Source organism: Pseudonaja textilis, chromosome 5 (assembly GCF_049901715.1).
Source record: "Pseudonaja textilis isolate UNSWEBS1 chromosome 5, rPseTex1.2, whole genome shotgun sequence".
In the NCBI taxonomy this organism is placed as follows: Eukaryota; Metazoa; Chordata; class Lepidosauria; order Squamata; family Elapidae; genus Pseudonaja; species Pseudonaja textilis.
Genome location: NC_141994.1, coordinates 41,271,993 through 41,293,838, shown reverse-complemented (window position 1 = coordinate 41,293,838; position 21,846 = coordinate 41,271,993). Strand labels below are relative to the sequence as shown.

Genomic DNA, 21,846 nt, shown 5'->3' with positions numbered 1-21,846 from the left:
AATAGTAGTGAAGTTTACCCAGACAGAATATTCAATTTAATTACAAATGTAGTTCTCTTCATGATATTGGATTCAAAGCAAAAATGGTGCTTTAGAACAGTGGTTGCCCACTGGTGGGCAGTGAGAAAATTTTGGTGGGCCACAGAGAAATCTTGCCCCCAGAGCACCCCTCCAAAGCAATTAATCCAGGCTGCACAAAAACACAAGTCTGCGCCGCCCACATGGCCCACAGGAACCCTCTCCTCCCACCCACTCCTTACCCAGTAAACTTGCCTGCTAAATTTCTATTTTTCCTTTTTCTGACCATCATCTGTTCTGCTGTGCCGGGAGATTTAGATTAGCTAGGATGCAGGAAATGGTTGGATTTCTTGCTTTCTAGCTAGTCTTTAGATCTTCGGCTCTGCTTTTAAGCACAGCTGAACCTCCCTTAGGACTGAAGTTTTGCTTGCAAGCGAATTCAGTGCAGACTCACTGCAAGCAAATTTGAGAGACTGAGCTAGCCAATGGCAGATAGATAGATCACTGAATGATTCTGTGAGCAACTCAATCTGCCTGCTTTGCCTGATTTTGGGTAAAAGTTGCTCTTTTTTAAATAAAAAAATTCAATATTTACATACATGGTGTGTTGTGAGTTAATTTTATGAGTTTGCTTGCAAGCAAATTTTATGTGACAGACTGAGCTAGCCAATGGCAGATAGATAAATTTCTGAATTAATCTGATTCCGTGAGCAACTCAATCTGCCTGCCTACTTTGCCTGATTTTGGGTAAAAGTTGCTCTTTTAAAAATAAATAAATATGTATATAAATATTTATAATATTTGCATATATGCCATGCCCAGCCATCAAGCCACACCCACAAATTAGGCCATGCCCGCAGAACCGGTTAGTGGTCCCTGGGATCTAAAATTATGAGTTTGGTTGTTCCTGAGGTCCAAAAGGTTGGCGACCCCTGGTGTAAAGTATGTGGGGAGGATGGAGGTCCTCATATTGTGTCTGTCAAAAATTTCAGAAATGAGGTATTTAGCTTGAGTTGCCAACAGGATTGTATCATGAAAAATATGAATAATGCTTGATTTAGCATTTATTGCTGAAAAACTATACTTTTTGTTTGCTAATATTTGTTGGTATTAAAGAATCAGTCTCATCTATACATGTAAAAGTGCGCCACTGTTTGTCAAATCTGTCTTCCAGGCTCTCTAGGCTACTTCTCAGATTGCCAGCCTTAAGACTGATGAGTGCAGCTATCACAGAAGAACTGTTTTTTGCAGGACTCATTGGAAATGTTCAGATTGACAGTATCATACCATATATTCTACGAATGGAGACTGCAGACTATAACTCTCAAATAATTGGCCATACTATATAAAAAAAATAAATAAACCAGTTTCTATACCATGGCAATCGTGGTGATTTAAATGTACATTATCTCCAAGAGATAAAAAAAAGTTTTCCTGTGAAGGTGTAGCACAAAAAATAAAGGAAGGTGCTAATTCTTCTTTAGCAATTCATCTGGAAAAGACAATGGAATATCTTCGCTGGTACAGGATGACTTGCCTTTTATCTGATTTTCAAGAACTTTGTACATTTCTGATAATTAGTGAAAATCAAGAAGTGTAGTTCATCCTATTTTTGTAGCTTAGCTATACATGGAACTTGTGAACTTCAAGCAAATACACATGTTAACCTTTGATAAAGAGAAGCTTCAAAAAAACATTTCAACCTGATACTAGGACAAATAAATTTCTTCTCCAAATGTTCTGGATTCAGTATTTTGTTTCTATAAGTTTACTTTTGTCAGTTTCCTTTCTGCTTCCATTTCTGAGACAGAGTTTCAATTCTGGATAACTCAGCTACTTTTTTCAGAAGTTAATTTTTTATTCAGAAACAGGTGATTTTGGAATTACTTAAAACAGGGCTTTATCTCATGTTAGCCTTCCAAATCAGTGATTACATCTTTTGCAGTACTTAGATTAATTTGAAGTACAAATAATTGTTATGTTCAAAGTTATTTATCAGTTGCCAAGATTTCAGAGTAAACATAATCCTAGATATTTTAATCACATCAAAATTGTTATTCCTAACTCCTGTTATTTATACATGCAAAATCATTTGCCATTGTGATTGTGCTTTAATAATGTTTAAGCACATGTATCTAGGTAAATTTGGAGAAATATATTGAATTTCATTGTATGCAACTCTGTGAAACAACACATTCAGCCACATCCAGTGTTATATGAGCAATGAAGCTTGCACATTGTACTTTTCCTCAGTCCTTTTGTGTATCCCAGGTTTGCTCCCTTATCTTAAACCTGGAGCAAATTTGGGAAGAACATAGAGAAAATGAAAGATGGGAGAAGAGTTTTTCCACAGATTGATGCTATTCCACTATTAGAATTACACTACTGAATGAAATTATCACTTTTATTGATAAAAATTACCAACTTAAACCTTAAAGGTTTAAGACTTTAATCTGTGGAAAAACTCTTCTCCCATCTTTCATTTTCTCTATGTTCTTAAAACTTTAAAGTTTAAGTTCCAGGTTTTCATAAAAGAATTCAGATAAAATTAGAAAAAATAATCTGAAAAGGCAGTAAGTGAATAAACCTTGATGAAATATATGTATTGCATACTAAATGGCATGTTGTTCCTAAATAGCAGTGATTGCACTAGAATCCTATTTCATATTTTATGTTTCCATGTTTGAATTTGCTGCTTTGTATTTTCAGCTTTTGAAAACTTTTCCAAATGCACTTTTCAGATTTATTAAAAGTGTGTTTTTCCTTAGTTGTTTAGTAAAGGTAGTTGAGCATTAATTCAATATATTACTATATCAGGGGATACTGATACAGTGATGATACAATTCAACCTTACTTTAGATATTCTTAATCAGCAATAGAACCACTTTTATCAAATTATGGGCTCTACTAATTAATAAAAAGGGGTTTATGTAATGTGTGACAGATAAGATTATTTACTTCAAGGTTTTAAAAATTATTTGACTACAAAGGGATATCTTTTATATATTTCATAATGAAACACCTAATAATAATGAATAGTTAATTTTTTATGCACACAAAATATATGCATATACTTGGGCACATGCAGAAATTAATCATATCTACGGTTGTGGTAGCTTTTGATGTATTTTGGCAACATCTTACATATATAAATTGTCCTGTTTTAAAGCATATTTAAAAATCATTTGAATTGCACACCTCCCTAAATGGTGTCTGTAAATCTGTTCTGCAGTCAGTAGAAATTGATTCTGAATTCCATTCCAATTTTTTATTCGTTTTAGTGATTCGCTTGTAATGTACACATCATAATGTCCCAATTACTACCTTATTGTGTAATATACTGTTGTAAATGTCTTTAAACTTAAAGAAGTGTAAATTCTATTTTGCCTGTATTTTTTAAAAAATAAATTGTAACTTTTATTAGAGAATCCTGTTAATTGCATTATTTAAAGAAAGTTTAGGCAAATTATACATCAATATTACAGTTCAATATACAGTAATTTGTTTAATATTTTTCTGAAATTTAACGTGAATGATCACACTGAGTCTTCATTAGGGTTTTTCCAGTTGTTTATTGCTTATCTGTTTACTTTCTCCGTTTCTATACAATTGAGTTTGGTTTCCTGTTTTAAGAGACTGTACCAAGTTTGAAGCACAACAGAAAAAATAATCTGAGTCTGATACACATTGGGTAATACTGAAACTGAAAATGTTATAAAATGGCAAGATAAAAGTTATATTTCCAAATGGTTTAAATGTTATTCTTTTCATATTCAATTTTGTCACGCAAATTAATTGCTATGCTCTAAATTATGCGTTAAAATTGAAAATATCGCCTTTCGCAAGCTGAGCGAAACGGAACAGTTTCCCTTGTTGAATCTTCAAAAATCAAGGAGCTGCGACGCAGGCGCAGAAATGAGTAAGGAGGGGCGGAGCTCCACGAGAATAGGGAAAATGGCGGAATATGTGCAGGTGATGAAGAGGGCCTTGCAACAGCTCGGTGGACATGGCGGCGTTCGTGGCCTTATGTGGCAACTGCTCAGGTGAAATGTGATGGTTGCGCCAACATGAGGAACGAGGGTGGCCGGTTCTTCCCTGCTGGGGAATGCCTTGCTGGAAACTGCGTCTCGCAGGGTTGAATGACATGACCCTCAGGATCGTTAGAGGAAAGAGTATTTCCAAAAATTCGTGAGTTAAGCAGAAAAGGGCCGAAGGGAAGCTGACCTTTGATGTCCGGAGCGGGCATCTCTCGAGATGGGAATTAGAGCGACCTTATAGTGGCTGCAAAGCCTGTTGTTGGGAAGATCACTTTTGAGAACATTTCTCTAACTTTGTGCTATTCTTGACTGGGGCGTAATCCCTGCGAAAGGACGGGGCGCCGTTTATGGTGCCGTCCAAGGTTTGGGATGTCCAGATTGCATTCTGTCATTCTGGCCTAGCTCTTGACTTCGAGCTGCTCCTTGCCTCTCGACCTTGCTTTTTAACAAGGTTACTGTAACTGGACTAAGAAAGACATCTGCGCTGCTTGTTTCACCGGTGCTGTGCTAAAGGAAGGGATAGCAATAGTTTAAGTAATACAGCAGAGGTGGTTAGTCACTTAGAGAACAGATAATTAATTAAAATTATTTGGGAATAATTTTTCAGGCTGCTACCCAAAACACTATTTTGAGTGAACTCATTTGGCAGATAACTTGTCTAGCTGCAAGCAAGTTAGGTAGAAATAATACTTCTGCAGTGTTATTTGTAAACTTTAAGAATGTAATAAATAATATTAAAGTAATATGTAGGGGACATTATTATTTTCACCTTCCCCTAATAGTTTTATTTATTTGGAGCAGCAACTGAAAACAAATTCTTATCCATTTGATTGCCCTAATAAGATATTTGAAAGGTAAAACCAACCAAAGCTACCTTATACAGTAGTTTTGCATTATTTATTTAATGGTGATCTCCAGGCTTTTAGAGAGAGATTTTCACAATTTATTTGAAGATGGCAGAGGTTAAATTCAAGACTTTCTGCATGCAAAGCCTGTAGACTGTCACATAACTATAAACCCCTTGAAGATTTTATCTTATTTTGGACATTCACAGGGTCAATGATCTGAAGGTTGGTACCCTAGTCGGGACTGATAAATATGGAAACAAATACTATGAAGACAAAAGATTCTTTTTTGGTAAGTAAGGATGTATGGATTATCTGAGTTTATTCTTCTAAAGAATTAGGATTATTTAACATATTTACCAACAATAAAAGTATAAACAAGTAGTTTATCTTATAGAAAACCAATAGGTATTTGTGCTTGTAATTCCATTTGAAATTTTACCATTAGAAGTTCCCCCCACCAAATATAATAGTTATTTAAATTGTTAAACTAAATTGGTTTCTGGGAAGTCATAGCAAAGTTACATATGTTGTCCTGCATTCTTCGATTTAAAAAAAAAACTGTATATGTGAATGATATTTTTGGTTTCTAATTATCCTGTTTCTTTCCATATGTCAAGCTAGTCCTTCTCAAAATTGAGAATAGAAATATAGATGACCACAAAACTTGATTTTGTGTAACTGTAAGAGAATTAGTTTGTAATTAATAAAATAGCATACATAGACTCATCATTTAAAAATTCCAATATACTTTTTAAAATGGTTATCTTTTAGGTCGTCATAGGTGGGTCATATATACTGCAGAAATGGATGGCAGGAACACATACTGGGATTTAGATGGAAGCATGATACCTCCTGAATGGTAAATCAGATAGTTTGATACATACATTTATTTATGTTTTTATTAACTTGTAGAACAGGTAGCTTAGAACAATTCTGTTTATAAAGTAAATTAATTAGAGTCTTTTAAACTATACCTCAATCTCTAACACTTTACCAGCAAATGTATCATTATGAATCATTATTTCAGATCAGTGAAAGTGTTAGGTTCAAACGTCACTATAAATGCATATTTATTACTGGAAATTGACCAGTGTCTTTGGAATTTTGTTTTATGTACTTGTAGAATGATTGGTAGCATTCTGAGGAAAAATTAAATGGCCTTATTGGGTATTTCATTGTGATAAAATCTGAAAAAAAATGTTACAAAAAGTTTGATAGAACCAAAAACAATATTACATATGAAGGAGAGAGGGAGGGAGAGAGAGAGAGAGAGCCAATAGTCCAAACAATTGCCATAGTAATTATGCTAATTTACCACAATAACACCCCACTCCTTACCTGTGCACACTTTGTTCCCTTCCTCTCCATCCTAGTTAATTTTATTTTAATTGGATTTTAAATTTATGATCCTTATTTATTGTTTTAATGTTTTACTACATTTTAATTGAATGTATGTAGATCACCTAAAAGTGCTTCTGGCAAGATGGGTGGCATACAAATTACCGTATTTTTCAGTCTATGCTCATATTTACTTTCATCATATTTTTATTTAGTCAGCTTGTCATAAGCATAAGTTTCTCTTGGACTACTGCATCTGTACTTCAAAACTCCCGATTACCATTCATTGGCAGCAGAAAGGTCTATAAAACTAGTAGCATTTGCAGCTCAAATCTTGTAGCCTTAGCTTTGTCAAGTTATTGAATGATGAGAAATTGCTCTGTTTTTTGACAACTATATTTAATTTCTATGACTTCAAATTTATTAAATATAAAATTTAACTGATAAGTCTGCATAATTTTTAAAATGTAACTATTTTTGATGTTTTAGGTAGTATTACTGTTTCCCATAAAACATAATTTGATGTGAATCTTTGTGTGCAAATATATGTCCTTAAGAAATCTTTTTTATTGTATTTTTCTTTACAAGGCATCGTTGGATTCACTGTATGACAGAAGAGCCCCCAACTACACATCCACCAGTGAGTCGTAAATTCATTTTCCAAAATCATAAAATGAATGAAAGTGGTACTCCTAAACAATATGTACCATACTCTACAACACGTAAGAAGATACAAGAGTGGGTTCCACCATCTACACCTAGCAAGTGAAAGAAAAAGAACATGGTGATTTGTAAAGAAAAGATTATTTGTTGTGTATCTTTATTTAAAATAAAAACTTTTATTAAAAACATTTTGAAATCAAAATACTGTTGGGAAAGATTTAGCTGAGTAATGAATGGGCAGAAACAGAATAATATAAAATGCTGTAAAAGTGCATGTTGTGGAATATTTTTGTAGAATTGAGAGTCTGGTAGAATCCAGTAGCTTTCGTTACAAAATATTACCATGTATATTTCTAATATAATAAATTTATTACCAGTATTTAAATAAATTAAATTTTGAGAGTCCACAATTCCTCAGTAACTTTGGGAAGCCTATAATTACAAGAAAACAATATACGGTCAAATAAGAATGTACCTTGCCATATTATACAGACTCTGTCCATGGTCTGGGAAAACAATCAAGCTTTCAACAATTTACATAAAGTCACTAAGAGGAAATAGTATAGACCCCTCTGAGGATGTCATTTCAAAGGATTAGAAGGTTGTCATAAGGAAGATACAATGTTTGATTGATGGAACCTGGAACCTACCTACTCTTCCTGACCTCACTAGATGGATGCATAGTGGTTAGAGTGCAGTACTGCAGGCTACTTCTGCTGTTGTCTGCCTGCAATTTGGCAGTTCAAATCTCACCAGGCTCCAGGTTGACTCAGCCTTCCATCCTTCTGAGTTAGGTAAAATGAGGACCCAAAATGCTGACTCTAAACCACTTAGAGAGGGCTGTAAAGCAGTATATAAGTCTAAATGCTATTGCTGTTAATGGATCTCTATTGTAGGATATAGAAATTATTGGATATATAAATTAGATGTATAAAAGGTTCATGTCACACAGTGTGTAATCGAAAAACTAATGCTAAAAACCTTAATCAGACACTAAATCTGAAGTGAGGAATGTCAACTAACTTCAAACATGTCATAAAATAGTATTGAAGCACATGTGTGTAGAACAGTTAACCTATAGCTTAGGTCAGGGGTATCAAAGTCATGGCAGCTTGTGATGTATCAGAACTTTTTTCCCTTTTGCTAAACGGCATGAGTGTGGCTACCATGTGACACATTCACCCAACAGGCTGGGAGTTTGACAGACCTGACCTAAGTGAACCAAAGAAAATTTCTTGATTCCACCTTGTAACATCATACCAAAAAGCTAATGAAATATAGATGTCTGTTGAATGTCCAATGTTAACACTATCAGGGTAATAAAATAAAGTGAAAATATAGTGTAATAAGGAATCATTTTATTTCTTGCACTTTTGATCGGACCTTGAAAAGAATATTTCTATTGTTCAATACAGGATGTTTTGAAGTGCTTCAAATTAACATGCTTTTAAGATTTGTTTAGAGGTTTATAATACCTAAAAGAATCAACAGTGTAAAAATTTTGAACCTCAATTGTGTTTTGATAATGTCATTAGAATATTCAAAACTTACACTAGTTACCAAATTCTGAGCTAAAATAATTTTTACATCAAAATTGATCAAATAAATGAATACTAAATATTGTATTTAGAATATTTTTCCTTGTTATAGAATAGTGACTGAACTATAAATAAAGAAGTCACCCAGACGTTCCTTTTGCTAGGAATTCATTCAGCTAATGTCACCTCTGACATGTAAAAGATCTTAAGTAAGCCCTTTTTAGTGCTTTAGAAAGTTCTCCTTCCATTGCTGTCATTTTAGAATAGAATAGAATAGAATAACAGAGTTGGAAGGGATATTGGAGGTCTTCTAGTCCAATCCCCTGTCTAGGCAGGAAACCTTACACCACTTCAGACAAATAGTTATCTAACATCTTTTTAAAAACTTCCAGTGTTGGAGCATTTACAAGGCAAGTTGTTCCACTGATTAATTGTTCTAACTGTCAGGAAATTTCTCCTTAGTTCTAAGTTGCTTCTCTCCTTGATTAGTTTCCACCTATTGCTTCTTGTCCTGCCCTTAGGTGCTTTGGTGAATAGTTTGACTCCCTCTTCTTTGTGGCAGCCCCTGAGATATTGGAACACTACTATCATGTCACCTCAGTCCTTCCTTTCATCAGATTAGACATACCCAGTTCCAGCAACCATTCTTTATATGCTGTAGCTTCCAGTCCCCTAATCATCTTTGTTGCTCTTCTCTGCACTCTTTCTAGAGTCCCAACATCCTTTTTAGATCGTGGCAACCAAAACTGGATAAAGTATTCCAAGTGTGGCCTTACAAAGGCATTATAAAGTGGTATTAACACTTCACGTGATCTTGATTCTATCCCTGTTTATGCAGCCTAGAACTGTGTTGGCTTTTTTGGCAGCTGCTGCACACTGCTGGCTCATGTTTAAATGGTTGTCCACTAGGACTCCGAGATCCCTCTCACAGTTACTACTATTGAGCAATATATTGTACCTGTGTACTGTACCTGTACTATACCACATATACTGTATCTGTGCATTTGATTTTTCTTGCCTAAATGTAGAACCTTACTTTCTTCACTATTGAATTTCATTTTGTTAGATAGCGCCCAATGTTTAAGTCTGTCAAGATCCTTCTGTATCTTAAGCTTATCTTTTGGAGTGTTGGCTATTCCTGCCAGCTTGGTGTTATCTGCAAATTTGATGAGTTCCCCATCCACCCCCTTGTCCAAGTTATTGGTGAAGATGTTGAAGAGTACTAGGCCTTGGGGTACTCCACTGCATACTTCCATCCATGTAGATGCAGTTCCATTGAGGACTGACTACACGCTGAGCCAGTTATGAATCCATCTGGTTGTGAGGCTTTCTAACCCACATTTTTCTACTTTATCTAGGAGTAGGTTATGGTCTACTTTATCAAATGCCTTACTAAAGTCCAAGTAAATTATATTGACAGCATTCCTCTGGTCAACTAATTTTGTCACTTTGTCAAAGAATGCAATAGGATTAGTCTGACATGATCTGTTTTTAACAAATTCATGTTGGCTTTTGGTTATTACTTTGTTTGCTTCTAGGTGTTCGCTGATTCGTTGCTTGATTACCTTTTCCAGAATCTTCCCTGGTATTGAGGTCAGGCTGATAGACCTGTAGCTTTTTGGTTCTATTTTTTTTCCTTTTTTGAAGATGGGAACCATATCAGCTCTTTTCCAGTCCTCTGGCAGTTCCCCAATGCTCCAGGATCTTTGAAAGAGGTATAGTTCAGTGGTTCTGAGATCTCATCTGCCAGTTCCTTCAGAACTTTGGGGTGTAATCCATCCGGTCCTGGTGATTTGAACTCGTCTAGGGTAGACAGGTGTTCACTTATCATTTTCTTTCCTATTTTAACTTGTGTTTCTAACCTGTTTTTTTTTATGCTGTTTTTGATAGGTTGGGCTGTTTTTTCACTTTGGGTAAAGACAGATGTAAAAAAATGAGTTAAGTAGTTCTGTTTTCTCCCTGTTGCTTGTCACCTTCTTGCCATTTTCTCCCAGCAATGGACCAATTGTTTCCTTGGCTTTTTTTCTTGTTTTTAACATGTTGGAAGAAGCTTTTTTTAAATTATTTTTTACTTTTGTTGCAAGCCTTTGTTCATTGTGAGCCTTATCTTTCCTCACTTCATCTTTACAGGCTTGGGCTATTTGCTGGTATTCTGCCTTAGTTATTTGCCCCTCTTTCCACTTTTTATACTTGTCCTTTTTGTCTTTCAATTTTGTCCTACGGAATTTAATATTGATTTAATTTTAACATATTGTAAAGTTAAATAATGTGCATAACTACTATTCAAGCTAAACATGAAAATAATAATTTATGTCCTAGTTGTTTCTCTTGAGTACATTTAAATATTCAAATATTTTTCTGAGTATATCTCTTTGGTGCCATGTTATAAAAACTATTCTGCCTGAAACTGTATATACATTTTAATAATTCTAATAAATCAGTTTCCTAAATATGAATCTGTGTAAAAGCTGAGGACTAGTTCAGAACCTTGCCCTTTGGGTAACTTCTTAGATGCGGTAGATATGGAATACAATTAAAGCTATTTTCATATTAGTGTTTAGAGAATTAAGATTAATATTACAAATATTCAAGGCATATCCTAATTTTGTTATATATTAGTTGCATTTTGTCTCATTTGAATCCTAAACTGATTAATTTGAATAAGTAAGTGGAAACAATTTAAAAGTTATGTTTCAAGTTCAGTTTTTTAGCTTACCTATTAATTGCTAAGACTAACCATGGTTTGCTTCATTTCAGACAGTGCCAGGGAGGGAGTTTATGAGTATATTTTGACATTCAGCTCTAATTTAGATTTAGCTGAACTAGCACTCAGTCCTGTATTTCATACTGTCCAATAAAACTGGTGCCTGGCTATCAAGCTCTGGTGTGCCTGTCTTCTGAAAAAGGCTGCTAACTTTTCATTCTCTCCGTTCCTCTCCTCCAGTATTAATTTCCTTTCAGCCTTTTCCTTTCAGGGAAACAATGGCCATTGATCATTTCCTATCAAAATCAGAAGTTTTAAAAAATAAAAGGGAACAATTCCTTTTTGAAAGAGGCCAGCCAGATAAAGACATCTTTGTTATATATGATAAAAAGAAACCTATCACTCCAGAATATATTAAATATATGCATATACATATTTTAAATGTATCAAGTATGGAAAAGACATTGGTTTGCCAACCAAATGTAGGTTAGTCTACACCAGGGATGTCAAACTGGGGCCTGTGGGCTGGATGCGTCATGCACAGGCCATGCCCACCCCAACTCTGCGAAGGGGAAAAAAACGTCACGATACATCATGTGACGGCAATGTGACATGGCGAGTTTGACACCCATGGTCTACACGAAAGTCCTCGACTTACAACAGTTTGTTTAGTGACTATTCAAAGTTATAACAACACTGAAAAAGTGAGTTATGCTGTTTTTCACATTTATGATTACTACAGTATCCCCATGGTCATGTGAGTCAACTGACTCATTTAGGATGATTGCAGTGACCTTTTGTGACCTGATAAGCAAAGTCAATGGAAAAATTAGATTTATTAACAACCGTGTTACTAATTTAACAGGTGCAGCCATTCACTTAACAACTGGCAAGAAAAATCATAAAATGGGACAAAACTCAAAAATGTCTCACTTAGCAACATAAATTTTGGGTTCAATTCTGGTTGTGAATAAAGGGCTATCTGTATTGTGTTACTTATGGCTACCTAGAGTTGTGAAAGTCGGGCCATGAACAAGACAGATGGGAGAAAAATCTACTTGAGCTGTGGTATTGGAGAGAGCTCATTCCTTGGTCCACAAAGATGACAAGTACTGGAGCGTATAAACCCATGCATATTGCTGAGAGGCAAAATCATTAAATTTTGTATTATTTCAGCCATGCCATATATTCAAACTCACTGGAAAAGGCAGTTATGCTCAGAATGGTTGGTGGTACAAGGGAACAAGGCTACCAAAAAACATGTTGGCTAGATATCATCAAAGTCAATGAGCTAGAACCTAAAACAACTGAAAGAAACCATACAGCATGAAGAATATGGAGAGAGCTAGTCCACAGAATTGGACACAAATGGATAGCATTTTATATTTTAAAAAGTTAATATTTAAAATATAAATAAGTTTCCTTGGCCTTAATGTATTAAGACTAATTTAATTTAATATAAGCCTTTTGTGGAAAAAATATTTACTCTGAATTAATATCTGGCTGAATCTTTTGCCATGGTAGAGGTGATGTATTATGTTACTTGGGAAGCTTTCAAACCTCAAGTATTGTAGGCTCAAGTTAAGTACTGAGTTCTGTGTAATCTTACTTAGTTCCGCCACTTATAGATTGGACCTCTAATCCTAGCTGGCTAATTAAACTGACAGGGACTGCAAATCCAATCTCCAATCTAAAGCCAATGTGTCTCTGAGAGATGGGAAAATGCCAGAAATTATTTAGAACCTTGACAGTCTGGATTCAAACCTGAGCATGGGACAGAAACTACATTAATTACTCATTGTTGACCTATGGAGGGGCTTGGATGGAAGTGGTATGATCATCCCCCTAGATGTTTTTTCAGCTGCTTTTAATACTGCTGACTACAGGCAGCCTTTGGATTATGACCTTTTGTTCAGCAACTGTTCAAAGTTATGTTAGTGCTGAACAAGTAGTACTTGCAACCAGTCCTCGAAGTTCCAGCCATTGCAACACCCCTGAGGTCATATCATGATTTGGATGCTTGGTAATCAGCTCACACAATAGTTGCAGCATCCCATGATCAGGATTGCCATTTGCAACCTTTCCTGTTGGCTTCCCACAAGCAAAGTCAATGGAAAATCCAGTAGGGTAAGTTGCAAATTGCTCTGGTAAGTTGCAAATTGCTCTGCAAATAGCTTCTGCTATTTTTTCTCCTGACTAACCCCATGCTGTATACCACCTGCCATCAATCTCTGCCAACCTGGCTTGCAGTCCTCACCAAGCCACTTACAGGTTCCGCCAACCTGCCTGCCCTTCTTAGGTCCTGCCTGTGATATCCTACCCCCTACAACACAGAGTAGAGGTGTAGATCATTCTCTGTAGTGTAGTATGGTATCCATGCAATCCTCTACCCTCTGCCTGGGACTCCTGTCTCTTCCCACTTAACAATGTGTACAATCCTGGGGTTGCAATAGCAATAAGGACTGCCAAGATTGCTGTCGCTAAATGATGTGGGCATGTGACGTTGAATTTTACACAGGCAACACTTAGCAATGGAAGTCCCATCCCAGTTTCATTATAATTTAAGGACTACTTGTATCCTTGATGGCTTAGAAGAGTTGAGAAAAGGTATTGTACACATGGTCTTGAGCCTTTGGCCTCAATTTTTTTTAAAGTAATAAAAATGTGTGAAGTCTTTATTGTTCTGGAGACTACTGCTGAAGGTACAGCTGTGGCTCTGTGGTGATTCTGGGAGCAGGTTCAGGGGAGGCTGACAAAGAGGGGTTTGAGGTCATGTCCTAAGCTTGGTTTGGAAAAAAGAAAATGGGAAACACAGTAAATGGGTGTCATAAAATAGTTATCAGAGGTGATAAGTTATATCCACCATTTGGTTATGAGTATCTCAGTTCAGTCTTTTTTTCCCCTGTTTAAGATCCACATAAAATTACTGGAGAGATTCCTTTTGGTTGAGGGTGAAATATCAATACACAAATGATACTCAGTTACACCCTTGGCCTACTAAGAGATAGAATATAAATGACCAAGTGTCTAGTGGCGGATTGGGTTTCAATAAGGAAAACAAATTGACACAACCCAAACAAGTTGGAGTGATGGTTGATTCCGGGGCTGATTCCAATACTACCATTTGTGGCTTATGATAGAGTAGGTTCCTTCTCAAAATATCAGATGGGACCATTACCTTTTAATAGCTTGAGCCAGTGTCCTAAGTGCCGCCAGCTGAAACAAGATGCACTGAAAAAGGTCACTCATACACTTATCATCTCTTAATAAAATTATTAAAAATAAAAGAGTAGTTCACTCTACATAGGGCTGTCCTGAAGACCAAGTGGAAACTTCAACTAGTTCAGAACACAGTGGAAGTTGTGTGCATCTAAGTGACACTGTCCTGCGGAAACTACACTGGCTTTCAATAGGTTTCTAAATGCAGATTAAGGTGCTGGTTTTTAGCTATAAAGCTCTATGTGGTTCAGGATATGGGTACTTGAGAGAACTGCCTTTCCCCAATAATATCTGAACAACTATCACTTCATTGTTTTAAATTTTTACCTCTGATTCTTTTAAATAATTTTATTTTTATTTATATACTATATTTAGTATTATTTAGACAAGGGTATAGAAGAAGAATTCATCAAATTTACAGATGACACCAAGCTGGTAGGAATACCAAATATTCCAGAAGATAGGCTCAAGATGCAGAACAATCTTGACAGACTTGAATATTGGATCCTATCTAACAAAATGAAATTTAATGGTGATAGAAGTAAAGTTCTATATTTAGGCAAGATAAACCAAATGCATAGATATAGAATAGATGGTACCTGGCTCAATAGTAGTGACTGCGAGAGGCATCTTGGAGTCCTAGTGGACAATCACTTAAATACCATGTGAACCAGCAATGTGCTGCAATTACCAAAAAAGCCAACACAGTCCTAGGCTGTATTAACAAAGGTATAGAAACAAGATCATGCAAAGTGTTAATACCATTTTATAATACTTTGGTAAGACTACACTTGCACTATTGCATCAGTTTTGATCACCATGATATAAAAGATGTTGAGACTCTGGAAAGAGTTTAGAGTAAAGAGCAACAAAGATGATTAGGGACTGAGGATAAAACATACAAAGAACAGTTGCGTGGAACTGGGTATGTCTAGTTTAATGAAAAAGACCAGAGCAGATATAGCAGTATTCCAATATCTAAGGGCTGCCACAAAGAAGAGGGGGTCAACCTATTTTCCAAAGCACCTGAAGGCAGGACAAGAAGCAATGTATGGAAATTGATCAAGGAGAGAACCAACCTAGAACTAAGTAGAAATATCTTGAGTTACAAAAATTTATCAGTGGAGTTGTTTACCTCAAGAAAATGTGGGTGCTCCAACACTGGAAATTAAGAAGAGATTGGACAACCATTTGTCTAAATGGTATAGGGTTTCTAGCTTGAACAGGGGTTAGACTGGAAGACCTCCAAGGCCCCTTCCAACTCTGTTTTTCTGTTATTTTAGTGTGTAAAATTCATAAATGGATGGACTATACTATAGGCTGGTTAATTTGCTGGCTGGATCTCTATGATGTTACATAATTTCCCATGGACAGAAAGCAACAATAAAACATTTATTTCCAAACTTGTTTTCAAATGTTCTACCATTGTATGAAGTTGCTAGAGCCTCAAGTACTGGCAATGCAGATCTTTGAGAAGAGTGGCAAAAGAGCATTGTAGGAAAAAATTGTAGGACGCCTAGCAAAAGTGTTTTTGGTATTTCTGGATTCATTTCTGGGACAAATAGGAAACAAAATAATCACTCTTTCAAAAATCCTGTTTCTTGAACATCTATACAGACAATTCATCCTTTCAATGGCAACTCCAACATAAATGCACCTGTCTATGGGAACTGCAACACTGGGATTACCTCTGAAAGGCTTTGTGAAAATTTTAAGATTCTCCCACTTGAATCTATTTAAATCCTACTTATATTAAGCAGATATAATTAATTTTGACTGTGGGACAAGGATAAGCAGACAAGAATGATAACTGATGATTTAACTGAGAAATACAACAAACTAAACCAGTATTTCTGCTCACACACTATTACATTGCTTGATAGAGATGTGTTGAAAAACATTAATTCCCTGAAATACCAATTTAGGAAAGCTTTTTCTTGAAAGAGTAAACATTAAGTAATTTTATATAGCAATCTAGAGGGACTCATGATTTGGAAATCTGAACCAACAGACATGTTTGTGAGTGACATAATAAAAAAGCTAACCTGTTGGTTCAATAAATTAGCTTTTGGCTTATCTGAATCTATAATTAATACAGGACTTGTGGAATCTTGAAAGATAGAAAGGTACTTCTTGCATATTCCATTTAGAAAACAATAAAGTGTAAATGTGCAGCTAGGTAAGAAGTTTCATAACATTCTACTGTGTATGCTATCTAATAATTGGGATACCTGAAAGCATTGTCAATTTTAAGTTAATGATTCTTAATTTCACTGATCTATTAGTTAAGAATGATTGCCTTAACTGACAATGCCTCATCAAGGCTGAGGAATTTCAGCCATATAATTTATATGGGTATCCAAGCAATTCCTGTACTTACCAAAAGAAATTAAAGAGATGAGAAATAATTTGGGTTTGCAAATATTTTAAACTAATGCTGATGTATATGCATTATCACTAACTATATTTCTAAACAGTGATTCTGTAAATACCTACTGTGACTTTAAAAAGATTCAAATCTGAAAAAACACACCAAAGACTACTATCCTTTTTGCTGACTTAATTCCTGAGTAACTCCTAGTTGTGATCAAGCAATATCCAAATGACCTAAGAGAAGTAGGGATCCTCAATTGAAGAAATCTGACAGAACAGACTAATTATTGGAAACCTGAACCCAAACTGTTCAGGTTTCCATCCTTATGCCTGAATATAAAAAATAATGTGATATTTATTGAAAACTATATTGCTATGTTTCCTGACTATAATATATGTCCCTATACAACCATTAATCTGTCTTACTATACCTAAACATTTATAGCCCATCTAGAGAATGGCTTAACAGTATTCAATACATTATGACGGAACAGTTCCCCAGACAAGAAACATGCAGAACAGAAATGTAAACCAGTGGGCTTTAAACGTTGCACTGCTACAGTCCCTTAAAATGGTAAATGAGTCCAAGTTATTCTTACAACGCAAATAAAACAAATCCCTCTACACAAATTTCACTGATGTCACAGTTGGATAAGAAATAATCAGTGGTACACTACAAGCTACTCCTAAAACTAAAATCTTACAGACAACAAATGGTCAAAATTGGGAGTGTCCTATCAAATTTTGTACCTGTCAACAGTGGTGTCCCCCAAGGCAGTGTTCTAGGACCAACTCTCTTCATCTCTACATAAATGACCTCTGTGATCATATCAAGAGCAACTGTGTTCTCTTCGATGATGATGTAAAGCTATTCAACACCACAGACAATACTGCTTCCCTTCAAAAAGACCTTGACTATGTGTCAGAATGGTCAAAGAAATGGCAACTTCAAATCTCAACAAATAAATGCTCTGCCTTACATATTGCCAAAAAAAATCAGAAAATAGAATACAGGCTGAATAGTCAAGACTTTGTTGATGATCCAAACTCTGTCAAGGATCTTGGAGTACTAAGTGCTAGAGCCCACTGTAACTACATAGCCAAAAAGGCACTAAGAGTTGTTAACCTAATCCTACGTAGCTTTTTCTCTGGTAATATCACACTACTAACTAGAGCGTACAAAACATTTGCTAGACCAATACTCGAATACAGCTCATCAGTCTGGAACCCACATTACATATCTGATATTAACACAGTTGAGAAAGTCCAGAAATATTTCACAAGAAGAGTTCTCCACTCCTCTACTCGTTGCAGAACACCTTATGCCACCAGACTCAAAATTCTAGACCTAGAAAACCTAGAACTATGCCACCTTTGGTCCGATTTAAGTATAGTATATAAAATCATACATTGCAATGTTCTACCTATCAATGAACCCTTCAGCTTCAACCATAACAACATAAGAGCAAACAATAAATACAAACTCAAGTTTAATCTCACCAAACTTGATTGCAGGAAATACGACTTCAGCAACAGAGTGGTCAACGTCGGAATACTCTACCTGACTCTGTAGTTTTTTTTCCCTAAACCCCAAAAACTTTAACCTTAGACTGTCTACTATTGACCTCACACTTTTCTTAAGAGGTCTGTGCCTACCGTCCTTGTCCTATTGTTTCTTTTATATATTTTTTTATTTTTCTTATATGTATCCATGTATTCATAACTATGTTTTTACTTATACCTATTATCTTGTAAGCAATTGACAAACAAAATAAATAAATAAATAAATAAATATACCACTTTTAATTATTACTTTTTATGTATCAGAAAGGTTCTCAGAGTTTGAACTAGAATTGCCTACTAGGGACCTGAACAGACAAAATGTGGAAGAAAGTTGAACAGTTTTGACAGTGTTCCCACTTTGCCTGGGTAAATCTGATCAGGCTTTTTTTTAATGTGACTTGCCTAAGGTGTTGCAGCTTCCAAGGAAACATTGCATTAATCTATGTATTTTAATTATACTGAAAAATTGCATGTAATTACATAATAACCATCATAGTGATTAGCTTTGCAAACCAAACCAAACTGTTGATATTGCAGGAGTGATTAAATATCATTTTTCAACTACATAAAACTTGTTTACCACTTCTGCAAGGATTTCCTTGTATGCAAGTCCATCTATTACTGATTACCTATAAAATTTGGATGATCAGCTTATGTTCTCAAGAAATTACTTTGCTCTATCTGTTTTCATTTTCTTTCTGAAAACTATAGTTTTTCTTGACAGCAACCCAATGTTGTCTCAGTGAAAAACGATCTAGATTCTAGAGCTTTCTTTTTGCCTGAAAAACAACAATGGTCTAGTTCAGCCTTTATAAAAGATTCATTTGATGTAAAATGAAGCAACAAATTTTTAGAAGGTCACTCTCTTTTGATAACTAGTTTATGCATAATTTAATTCTAGTTGCAGCTTATTGCTGGAATTGTATTTTAACCATTTTTTTAAGGTGCATTTGGACTTGTAGCTTTCACTTGATAAATAAGAAAAAATATTTAGTTGCAACAGGTTGGGGATTGTGTGTCAAAGGTGAAATAACAATTGTGACTATATAATGACCCCACGTTTTTGTCTATGCATACACAGGTAGAAAAGTGCAGGGCTTCAACTGCACAGATTGGTATCTGGACTTTTTGACTACCCATCTCGCCTACCAATGGACACCAGTGATAATATTGCATTTGTTTTGAAATATAATGGATGGGGTATTCTAAGTATCCTCAGTCTGATTTCTATTAAGCTGTGTTTTCGTATACTGTATGGGACAAATATGTAATTTGATATTTTGAATTTTGGCAGGTTGCTTATCTCTGAGATCACCAGTTGGCTTTCGGCTTAAGTTAATGTTTTGAAACTAAAAACACTTATTGTGGTAACCATTATTTGACAGTCCACAACACACTTGATATTTCACCCTCCCAAACATGTAAAATGTACCAAACTTTTTAAAAAAGAATGAAAAGGTAGACAATTCTAGCCTTATTCACTTAAAGCAGTACTCACTCTTCTATTGAATTTTAAAACCTATTGCTGAAAGATCTTGTTGCTCATTTCCCCCTTCTCTTTCCTACCTATTGAAAAAAAATTAGTGAACATGAACTTTGGCTATAGTTTTTGGCAAATTTGGTTGGTGTTAATAATCATACACACTGATAGCAGAAAATACAAAGGTTTGACAGGTTCTACCGTAGTAAGAAAACTCAAGGAGCACAGTGAGAAAATGAGACTAAAATTAAAGGCAACCGAACTAATGACTACAGGTACAATTTAGCTTAAAATGTATAATGAAGATATCAAAGTAGTAAATATCTTCAGCCTTTTAGGATCAGCTGTTAATAAGGGAACAAGCTGTCAAGAAATATTCTCCAAACTAGCAGTTGGTAGAAAATTCAGGAAGCCCTTGGAAAAGACATTTAGATGCTGTGAATTGCATCTATACCTACAAAAATCATATAAATGCAAGCATAATATTCCTTGTGACATTCTATGGAAGTAAAAGTTGGACTTCGATGAAGCAAGGTAGAAAGACTATTAATGCTTTTGGTGTTGGAGAAGATTTCTAAATATTATATACAGCTAAGGAAACAAACTGATGGATCGTAGAAAAATCAACTCAGAGTTCTCACTCAAAATACAAATGATCAGGGTCAAATTATCATACTTTGGATACATTATGTGAAGCCCTAGTTCTCTGGAGAAGCCTCTGAGGCAGTGAAAGGTGGAAGAAAAGAGAAAAAGAAGAGGACCAACAGTATGATGGATGAACTTAATTACCCTGATGATGAATGAATGAACCATTAACCTGAAGGACTGAGTTAGAGACAGAACGTGATGGAGAAAATCTATGTGGTTGCTGAAAATTGACACCAAATTTGATGGCACATAATCAACCAATCACTAATGGTAGTGCTGGAATAAGTAAGTTAGTATTACTATTATTAGTGGTAGTATATGACCACCTTCCAACATTTTAAATATGTCATTTGGTTTTAAATGTACTTTTGTTTTGAAAAATAAGACAAAATAGACTTTTCTACTATTTTTATTGTAATGCCTTTATTATTATGCTTTTATTCAATTTAACAGAAAAGAAAAAAATTAGGGGGCATCACATACATGTGTCTGTGTGCATAATATTAACATTTTAATAAAGAATTATCATATTTCATTATAATTTTCTACACATCTTTCCAAAAGTATTTTTGTAAATCACAATTAATATCAGATCTTTAATTCATCATGTAATTGAGCCCCAAAAATTGTCTTTAAGCAACTGAATGACAAATCTCTCGCCTAGTGACAAAGCCATTATTTCATTATTCCTCCTTCAATTTCCACAAAAATACAGTAGCTCCAAATAATACAGATTTTCAAAAATACTTTCACAAAAATACTATTACAAAGTCTCATATATGAAGGGTAAATCATACCAAAGTTTTAATTAACCTTTATTCTTATTGTATTTGCAACCATAGCATGATTTACTTGTTTCTTTTCTATACAAACACAATACAATTAAGCCTCTGTTGTTATAAAAAGCTAAAAGTTTCCCTGTCCAGTCATATCTGACTCTAGGGCAGTGATGGCTAACCTTTTAGTCGTTGCGTGCCGAAAGTGTGTGTGTGTGTGTGCGCGTACATGTGCGCACACATGCATGCCTGCACCCATAATGCAAAGTGCGCGTGATACCCCCCGCCCCTGTACATGCATGCATGACCCCATGTGTGCACCACATGCCTCTGTGCATGTGCATGAGACCCCCTTCAGCACATGCGTGCTCGACCTCCCCATATGCCCTGCCCCCTGTGCATGTGCATGTGTCTCCTGCACGGCGTCTTCCCCCCACGTAGGCATGACAGATACCCGACAATTAGTTGGCTGGTGGGGGGAGCGTGTGCATGGACAGTGCATCAGTTTCAGGTGATGGCTTGTATGCCAGCAGAAATGGCTCTGTGTGTCACTTCCAGCACATATGCCATAGGTTCGCCATCACCGCTCTAGGGCATGATACTTGTCTTGGCCGAGGGAGCTAACATTGTCCAAAGACATT

At 35.5% G+C, this 21,846-nt stretch overlaps 2 protein-coding genes across 7 annotated transcripts in view; both read left to right on the top strand.

The window, feature by feature from the left end:
• Nucleotides 1-3,441, top strand: part of NR2C1 (nuclear receptor subfamily 2 group C member 1) — a 33,083-nt gene extending 29,642 nt beyond the window's left edge. For all 6 annotated transcript variants that reach the window (XM_087934609.1, XM_087934607.1, XM_026698579.2 and 3 more), the window contains one exon: nt 1,193-3,441. In XM_087934609.1, coding sequence (XP_087790735.1) covers nt 1,193-1,367 — 175 coding nt within the window. In that variant the 3' untranslated portion in view covers nt 1,368-3,441. The remainder of the gene's footprint in view (nt 1-1,192) is intronic.
• Nucleotides 3,442-3,939: 498 nt separating this feature from the next.
• Nucleotides 3,940-8,253, top strand: NDUFA12 (NADH:ubiquinone oxidoreductase subunit A12). Its single transcript, XM_026698600.2, has 4 exons — nt 3,940-4,061; nt 5,110-5,192; nt 5,675-5,762; nt 6,830-8,253. The coding sequence occupies exons 1-4, from the start codon at nt 3,973-3,975 to the stop codon at nt 7,008-7,010; spliced, it is 441 nt and encodes a 146-aa protein (XP_026554385.2). The 5' UTR covers nt 3,940-3,972; the 3' UTR covers nt 7,011-8,253.
• Nucleotides 8,254-21,846: the final 13,593 nt, after the last annotated feature.

Bases quoted from the DNA above. Each gene is read 5' to 3' on its own strand.
- NDUFA12 (XM_026698600.2), top strand. From the start codon at position 3,973: ATGGCGGAATATGTGCAGGTGATGAAGAGGGCCTTGCAACAGCTCGGT. The intron at 4,062-5,109 runs GTGAAATGTGAT...GGACATTCACAG, and splicing joins CTTATGTGGCAACTGCTCAG to GGTCAATGATCTGAAGGTTG. The intron at 5,193-5,674 runs GTAAGTAAGGAT...GTTATCTTTTAG, and splicing joins AGACAAAAGATTCTTTTTTG to GTCGTCATAGGTGGGTCATA.